Source organism: Lolium rigidum, chromosome 6, assembly GCF_022539505.1.
Source record: "Lolium rigidum isolate FL_2022 chromosome 6, APGP_CSIRO_Lrig_0.1, whole genome shotgun sequence".
Taxonomy (NCBI): Eukaryota; Viridiplantae; Streptophyta; class Magnoliopsida; order Poales; family Poaceae; genus Lolium; species Lolium rigidum.
Window position 1 is genome coordinate 97,965,748 of NC_061513.1, and position 9,229 is coordinate 97,974,976.

The 9,229-nt window shown below is 49.1% G+C and overlaps 1 protein-coding gene across 1 annotated transcript; it reads left to right on the forward strand.

Moving 5' to 3' along the window:
• The first annotated feature begins 7,604 nt into the window (after positions 1 to 7,604).
• LOC124665731 (protein CANDIDATE G-PROTEIN COUPLED RECEPTOR 7-like) lies at positions 7,605 to 9,226 on the forward strand. The gene has a single exon (XM_047203117.1). The coding sequence runs from the start codon at positions 7,672 to 7,674 to the stop codon at positions 9,010 to 9,012; it is 1,341 nt and encodes a 446-aa protein (XP_047059073.1). The 5' UTR covers positions 7,605 to 7,671; the 3' UTR covers positions 9,013 to 9,226.
• Positions 9,227 to 9,229: the final 3 nt, after the last annotated feature.

Sequence of the window (9,229 nt, forward strand, 5' to 3'; positions counted from 1 at the left end):
ACAACAGGTACGTATAGTGTGGTACTGCCATGAACTCCGGCATACGCCGGTCGTCCCAACGGAGCGTGATATTGCGACGGAAATCCACAACTTCGAACTCCAAATTCTCTATCCTCGTAATTTTCTCGGGTTCCAAACCGAACGTCGAGATTGATCTTGCCCAGCGGATAACTTGGCTTCTCCGGTGTGATCCCATGGAAACGTGTGTCAGTTGGTTTCAAGTTTGCTAGGGATATGTTCATCTTCCTCAATGTTTCTGCATACATAAGGTTTAAGCTGCTGCCGCCATCTATGAAAACTCTCGACACGTCAAAACCAGCAATTACTGCGGGTAATATGAGTGCCGATTGTCCTGGTCGAGGAACTTGCTGCGGATGGTCCGCGATTGTGAAGCCAATGTCTTGCCCTGACCAATTTAAGTACTCAACTGTTGGTGGAGGCATCTTCTCTGCCATGAACACTTGTCGTGAGATTACCTTCTACGCCCTGTTGGATGGCCTAGCTTTCTGAATCATCGAGACCGCGCCGTTAGAATTAGGATCAACATATGGAGGTGGGTGTGGTGCTGCCGCTATTCTGAGCTGGTGCCGATTTTCGTCCGTGATTGCGGGAGGAGGTGGAAGGTGGATCTCGCTCCTTGGCCCCTGGGGGTTTCTGTTCATGGCTTGGGCATTTCCAATTCTTGCGGCTCGCAACATTGCCTGAAAATTTCGGCAGTCTTTCTGGAGATGTCCTGACTGCCTCTTTCCGTTGTTGTCGAGATAAAAATGCATTTGACACGGACCGTTCATCATCTCTTCGGGGGACACGTAAGGTCTTTGAAACCTTGGTCCACTATTTTGCCTGTTGCCGGGAGAATCACCTCTATTGTCGCCTTGTTGCTCATTACTCCTTTGATAGTCATCTCGACTATTCCCTCCAGGATTTCCCCGGAAGCCAGCCGATATATGGCCAGGAGCGTCGTTGTTGTAGAACTGGCGAGAAAATCGCCTTCTATTTTGATAATTTCGACCACGATCCTCTTCTGGCGATCTGTGTCGCTTGTTGTATATTGCGTCTTCTCCATCTGCCCACTTGTTAGCTATATCCATTAGTGCTGATATGGTCTTAGGGTTAGTTCTCCCTAAGTCCTCGACGAAATCTCCTCGCCGAATTCCTGCCACGAACGCATCTATTGCTCTCTCGTCAGATATATCTTCTGCCGAGTTTTTTATAATGTTCCACCGCTGTATATATTTTCTCATCGACTCGTCATGTTTCTGTCGACACGCCCTCAGCTCTTCCAATGACGCAGGTTTCTTGCAGGTGGATCGGAAATTTCTCACGAAGATATCCTCGAAATTATCCCAGCTGTCGATGGAACCTGGGGGGAGTTTCTTTATCCAAGATCTTGCGGCACCACTCAAGTGAACTTGGATACTTTGCATAGCTGTTGCTCTGGTTCCTCCTACCAGCCTTCACCATCTCGAGGTAATCTACGAGCCAATCCTGGGATCCTGCAGGCCGTCGAATTTCTTGAAATTCTCGGGTAACTTGAACCCTTTTGGAACTCGAGTCTTTCGAACTCTTCTCGTAAAGCACGGGAGTCCACACATATCTTCGTCGGCAACTTCTGGTGAATACTGGCGTTCTCTTCTTTCTTGTCGCGCTCTATCCACTCTTACTTGAACTGCTGTGTCTCTTGCCCCACTTGTTCTCGGTGGATCTTGCACTGCTGCAGTGGGTCGTGGACTATTTTGCCTAGGATTTCCTTCGGGAGGCGTGGCTGCGAACGCTGTTCCCATAACGCCTACTCCAGCCATTGCTATATTGAACAATGGTTCTCTCGGATCCCCAGGAGGTGGTCTGGACGCGAGGATGTAAGCTTGTGTTGCCATGTAACCTGCTTCTGGTGTTTTTGGGATGATATTTCCCCTTTCATCGATCGTCATGAAGGATATATCGAGATTTTGAATTAGGTTTCCTCTCTCTTCTTCGGGTATATTTTGCAGCCGTGATCTCGATCTCCTTCGAGCCTCTCTATGGCTATCCGCCGAAGTTTCTGACTGTCGACTGAGCTCTGCTCGGCGCCTGCTGGACGCGGAAGCTGCCTCTTTTCTCCTATTCAAGGATGCTGTCTGTTTTTCCATCTCTCTACTTACTCGAGCAAGTCTATATTGATATGCTTGTAGTTCTTGCACAGTAGCAGTAATGGTCATTGGTTCTGAACCATCCATGGCTCTTGCAGCCCTATCCCATGCTGCTTGCGGGAGTTGGACTTTTGCGCGAGTTGAAGACCCAGCATATTTAGTGCCTAAGCCTTTTCTGAGATCAGCGGGATCGATGTATGGATTTTCCAAATCATCGAAAGCCTCTGATGTTTCTGGTTGCCTGCCTCTTCTATCGCATAGATCTGATGGTATTTTGCGTATTGATTTTTGTCAGGATTGGTGACACCATCATATAGATTGGTGAAGACCTTTCCGATGGCAGCAAATTTGTCGATGAAGTTGAAGCTGTCGATGCTGTCAGAATCGCTGCTTATAAAGGAGTCCGCAGACGACTCGAAAGATGTGTCGCTGAAGATCTTGACGAGTTTTCCGTTCTTCTTGGTGTCGACGAAGCGTGGTGACGAAAACTCCTCGTCAGTCGACGAAAAGTCAGAATCGACCGCTGAAAATTCCGACGAGATCGGAACTTCGAGACGGTAGGATCCTTCCTTGTTGACGCCAAATCGGAATTCACCGAACGTCATGACGATGGGCTCCTCCAGATAGGCACATGCATCCACACGAGAGGGCGGGTGAGGAATAAAATCGACTAGATCAGTTTTTTCCCGGTTACCTCGATCCATCGCATTGCTCGTCACCGACGAAGTCGACGATTCTGGACGTGCCATCGAGATCAGCTCCTTGCAACCTCTAATTCCCACAGACGGCGCCAATTGACAAAGGATTAATTTATCAATGCCTACAGATTGTAGACTTGGGTTTTGCTAGAAGTAGAGGGCAAGTAGATCTCGTAGGTTTCAGCCGAAAAGTACTCGACGATTGTAAAACTAGGGTTGCGTTCACAGTTGATTCGATCCTTTCTTTGTCCCTCGACTCCCCCTTATATAGAGGGTGGAGCCGAGGGTTTCGCAATACACAAGTTACAAAGTTCGGGAGGGTTTCGTATCCAACCCGTAAGATTACAAATCTCTATCTTTCCTAATACAAACTATCTTTCCTTAACACTAAATGGGCTTCCAAGTCTTTTTATTCTTCGAGTCCTGGGCCTTTAATAAACCCCGGATACCATCTTTGGCAGGTCCATTGGGGATGCCTATGTCAGTGAGCTTGGAGGAGGGCGACGCGTGGCGGCGAATAGGAGGCTTGGGCTGGAAAAACCCTCCTCCCAGTGCAAAAAATCATCCGGATTAGGTTCATCCGGATAGAAATTTAGCCCGGGAAGCTCCAAGAAGTGGGGATGCTCTGACAGGGAGCGCGACAAACGCGTGAACCCAACTCGGGACGGCAATGAGACGGCGTGACACTCCACAACACTGTCCGGGACGTAAAGGGGAAAATGGACTCCTCGTGGCTCCTGCTCACTGCTCAGCTGTGGAGAACAGAGCTGTTCGGTTATGTACGTTCCCTATCAACACTAGTACATCGAAATGACACATGCATACACACGTTTGCTGATCTGTTCAACAAATGTCTGATTAAGATAATACATTAAAATATTTAAATCCATCACATAACACCTACATATCCGATAACAAGTTAAGATCATGTCAACACTGTAAACAATAATACACTCTCATCAACTTAAAATCGGGAATATTGCATACCTCGAGACACCTAATAAACAAAACGGGAGCGCTCATCCGGTCTAATACACTTTTAGCGAGCACCTCATGCACGCCACAAAAGTCGTCACCGCCATCGAAACACCAAGCAATCTTCACGATAGAAATCTGCATAATCTTCGTTGTTCATATCGTCAACATCACCACAACACGGAAACGCATTCCCCGCCCAAATTTGGACACATCACGGTCACCGCGCTGTTCTCCCTCGGGCCCACTTGGCAGCGACCGCGGTCGCTTCGCCCTCGTGGTGTGTCGCTGCGCCTCTCTACACCGTCTTTAATGACCAAAAGAAACCCCCGAAGAATTTCACAGAATTCCTCGCTAGTCGGGATCCGACTGCGGTACACCTGCGGGAAGCCAGGTTTGGCTTTTGCCGGTGGCCTGTTGAGGTCTTGTTCGACGCACAAGGCCAAATGTTCCTCCATATTGGTTGGGTTGGCTGCTTGTTGACCTTCTTGTGGTAACGCGAAGATGAGTTCAGGGTGAAGGTGTTCGACGACACATCGTGCTACATGCACTACCAAGGCGATGTCGGCGACGATAGCGGCAATGAGCAGAAACCAATAGTTTATGTTTCTGGATGTTCTTTCTTTGCAGCGAAGATGGCGAGGGCCAACAGAAGTCTCTAGCGTAGGTTCCTCGATGTTTTTTCCCTTTGCAGCGATGATGGTGAGGGCCAAAAGAAGTCTCTAGTGTAGGTTTCTCGATGTTTTGTTTCCTTTGTGTACGTTTCAAAAATTTGTGAAGTGTTACACATAGAAGCTTTATCTGGCAAGTATCTTGGTCTCCCTGCGCTTGTGGGAGCTGATAGAAGTGATTGCTTTAAACACTTCATAGATATAATTATCCAACAGATAAATGGGTGGCAGGAGAAACAACTCTCAATGAAAAAGGAAGGAAATTTTGCTGAAAGCAATAGCCCAAGCTATACCAGTTTATGTAATGTCTGTGTTCCTTATTTCCAAGGGAATATGCAAGAGTATGATGGATGGAATAGGAAATTTTTGGTGGGGAGATGATGCAAATAACAATAAAATGCATTGGTTTGCTTGGTGGGAAATATGTTTTCCAAAGAACGAAGGTGGCATGGGATTCAGAGATTTTCAGTCTTTTAATTTAGCTATGCTGGCTAAACAGGTTTGGAGATTAATTTAGGAGCATAATTCTCTATGTGCTCAGGTTTTCCGGGCAAAATATTATTCTCGAAGGGATGTTCTTAAGGCAAGCCCGAAGTTAGGATCATTCTTCACATGGTAGAGCATTGTGGCTGGTATAGCAACTTTTAAAAGAGGGTACATCTAGCGTGTGGGGGACGGTGAAAGTGGACTGATCCTTGGATCCAATCAAGCCCAACTAGAAAGGTGATTTCAAATAGAGGCTCAACGTTAGTAACAAAAGTGTCACAACTGATTGATCTGTATTCTGGACAGTGGGATGAAGCTTTGGTTAGATCGATTTTTAATGCTGCGGATGTAGGTCGAATTCTGCAAATTCCATTAAATCCACACAGGTTCACAGATTTTATTGGCTAGTCCCTTACAAAGCATGGCTTTTTTACTGTCTGATCTGCATATCACTGTCAATAGAAACACCAATTTAGTGGGTTAGCTTCTAATTTATCTATACCAGGAACCTCGGCCATGATCCTGTTTGGCGTATCTTATGGAAATTACAAATCTCAGGGAAAGTTAAAATATTCATTTGAAGGGTCTTGCATGATATTCTTCCTCTTAAGAGCATTCTGGCTAACATGTATATTGGCTCTAGCGGTGAATGTCCCATATGTCGGTCAGGACCAGAAGATGTCCTACACCTTCTTTTCAAATGTGAAGCTGCTAAGGAAATCTAGCAAAGTCTAGGGCTGATGGATGTTATTGAGGATTCTATGTCAATTGACAGATCAGGCTCCGCCTTTCTTGAGCACCTGATTCGAGCCGATGAAACCAATTACCGAGGGTTATCTGTGGTCAAACGTAAAGACACTATTATGGTGGCGGCATGCTACCTCTGGTCGATCTGAAGGAGGTGCACCCATAATTAGAATGTTCTGCCTACTTACAAGTGTAAACTCTCGATGCTCTCTATTATAGCTCATGCAGGAACTCGGACGAGAACGGGCCAAGACGGTAATGCCATTTGGTCTAGACCGAAGCCACGCATGTTGAAACTTAATGTGGATTCTGCTTTCTACATGGAAGAAGGAGCGGGAGCTATAGGGGCAATGATCCATGACTATGAAGGGCAGTTTATAGCGGCAAAGACGACCCTATTATCGCATGTGGCGTCGGCAACAATGGCGAAGGCGACTTCCATGCGTGAAGGCTTATTGCTTGCAGAATCATTGGGTTGTAATCGTCTAGTTGCAGAATCGGACTCCTTGGAGACAATAGAAGCTTGTTCTAGAGGACAACGTTGGTGGAATGAGTGCTCAACCATTTTCGCTGACTGCGTCGACAAAGTGGCCTCCATTGGTGAAGTGCCTTTCAAGTTCTGCCAACGTGGGGCTCATTTCTTTCTCCCGTCTTCTCTCTCCTCCCTCCTCTCCTCTAGCTCCCGTCCCCAAGTCCTCTGTCCATCGCTGCTCTCCTCCTCTCTTTCGCTCGCTCTGTCGGCCGAAGTGGAGGGGGAGAGTGGCATGGGTTCTTCACCCCCATGGATGTATATCCACAGGTCGTATTAGGTTTAGATTTAGGGTTAAGTCTAGGATTTGCTTTGCCTCTATGGTGTATGGCGTGATGCCACTCCTCTGCTGGTTTCTGGCGCTCGCGAGCGGCGCCTGGATTTCGTCTCCCTGCTATTTCGTCGGCTATCCATGGAGAATGGTGGCGTTGGGGATAGGGTTGAACGGCAACAGTTGTTATAAGCTCGTTTGCGACGCGAATCATGAAGGTTTAAGCTGCTCTTCTCCTTTGTTCGATCGTCATGGTGATGGTAGGAGTGGGAGTGGCCGTGTTGAGCCTTCTCGATCTGCGCCGCGGGGATCTGACAGACTGTTAAACGATGTAATCAAACTATGATCTTGGGGTAGCAAGTTTTAGACGCATTATTTTCCTTACCAAGACACCTAAAAAGACCGGAAAGTTTTTAATGAGCCAGCTTGCTAGGTTAATATATTTGTGTTTAGCTCAAAAAATAGATCACACTATGTGCCGTCAAAACAAGAAAAATATGGATCAGAGTACTAGAAGTAGAATGTCATTGTCAGCGCCCACTCTGGTATGTAGTGCAAATTTTCCTAAAACCTTTCTTTTTCTTGCTTTTGTGGGTCAATGAAATGGATGATCATGTCTCTGTCTGAAATTGATCCCTCAAACACGGCGGGGAAGTTGCTTGACCCGGCAAGATATTGCGTCTTCGTCAATGGTCATATATTCCCTAATAACTAACATACAATATATAAATAGATGTCTCAACTTTATCACAATTTGAATGTATCTAGACCTATTTTAGTATCTAGGTACATTCAAATTTATTATAAGTTGAGACATCCTTTTATAGACGGAGGTTAGTACTATATTTCCTTCTAGACTTTTCTTTGCTTCTCCTGTACACTCTCCAAAATTCCTCGGCTGCAAGCCTGCAAAGCTTCGTGGCAGCTGCATATACGTGTCCGCCCAATTTTACTGGTCCGTTCAGGCCGGCCACCGTGTTTGCTTCCTAGCTAAGCGTGCCGGTCAAAGTCCACCTTCATCCAAGCCTCACCAATCTCGACGCGAATCCAACGACCCGCTCCACCTCTATCCCGTCTCCATAAGCCCAAAGGGAAAGTCACCATCCCCGTCGCACGCGTCTGGCCAATTCCCCACTCCGCCTCCCCTCTCCCAGATCTCGCCGCCATGGCGCCCGCCGCTGCGCGCCTCCTCCTCCTCCTCGCGGTCGCCGGGGTCCTCCTCCGCCCTGCGGCGGCGGAGATCAAGCAGGAGCTCTTCAACGACGACTCGCGCCAGTCCATCCTCTTCGAGAAGTTCGGCTTCTCGCCGCGCGGATCGGTCTCCATCGCGCTCACCGGCGCCAAGGCCGCCTCCAAGCTCGCCAAGCCGGACCCCACGCAGCTCGGCTTCTTCCTCCTCTCCGACGAGGCGCTCTTCGAGGCCATCTACCAGCAGCAGCCGCCCACGGATCTGAACCCCAACCCCGACCCCAACACCGCCTGCGTCCTCTCCAGCCCCTACGTCATCCCGCTCTTCACCTTCGCCGACCTCGACGCCAGCGGCAACTACAACCACACCTTCCCCATCTCCCACCCCGACGAGTACAGCCTCTTCTTCACCAACTGCGCGCCCGAGACCGCCGTCACCATGGAGGTACGCACCGACATGTACAACACCAACCTCGACGGCACCAAGGACTACCTCTCCGTCGGCGAGGCCCCCGTCCCCTCGATCTACGCCTTCTTCGCGCTCGGCTACGTCATCTTCCTCGCCGCATGGCTCTACCTCACCCTCTACCACAGCCGCCTCTCCGCGCACCGCATCCACCACCTCATGTCCTGCCTCCTCCTCGCCCGCATGCTCTACTGCATCTCCGCCGCCGAGGACCAGCACTACATCCGCGTCGCCGGGTCCTCGCACGGCTGGGACGTCATGTTCTACCTCTTCCAGCTCGTCAAGGGCGTCATCCTCTTCGCCGTCATCGCGCTCATCGGCACCGGCTGGTCCTTCCTCAAGCCCTTCCTGCAGGACAAGGAGAAGAAGGTGCTCATGGTGGTCATCCCACTCCAGGTCGCAGCCAACATCGCCGCAGCCGTGGTTGGCGAGACAGGGCCGTTCCTGCAAGAGTGGGTTACATGGAACCAGATCTTCCTCTTTGTGGATGTGGCCTGCTGCTGTGCGGTGCTCTTCCCGGTCGTGTGGTCGATGCGCTCGCTGCGGGAGTCGTCCAAGACGGACGGCAAGGCTGCCCGCACCCTCGCCAAGCTCACGCTCTTCCGCCAGTTCTACGTCGTCGTCATTGGGTACCTCTACTTCACCAGGATCATCGTGTATGCGCTCAAGACTATCACAAACTACAAGTACAGATGGGTCAGCGTCGCCGCAGAGGAGGTGGCCACCATGGCGTTCTACATCTTCATGTTCTACATGTTCAAGCCAGCTGAGAGGAACCAGTACTTCGCTCTCGATGATGACGAGGAGGAGGCTGCGGAAATGCAACTCCGCGAGGAGGAGTTTGAGCTCTAGGATGTTGTGTGCTGATACATGTTGATGGGGAATGCACCCCTACCTGTTCAATTTCTCCTACTTGTGATGTTGATCATACTATACAGATGCAAAATTTAGCTTATATTTGTCTAATGTATTATGGTAAATCTTCACTTCTTTTGTACTCCTTTCTTCTAGCTTCAAGTGTTGCAGCTGAGACCGGGGATAATTGGATTGCTTGTGTTGCATACCAGGG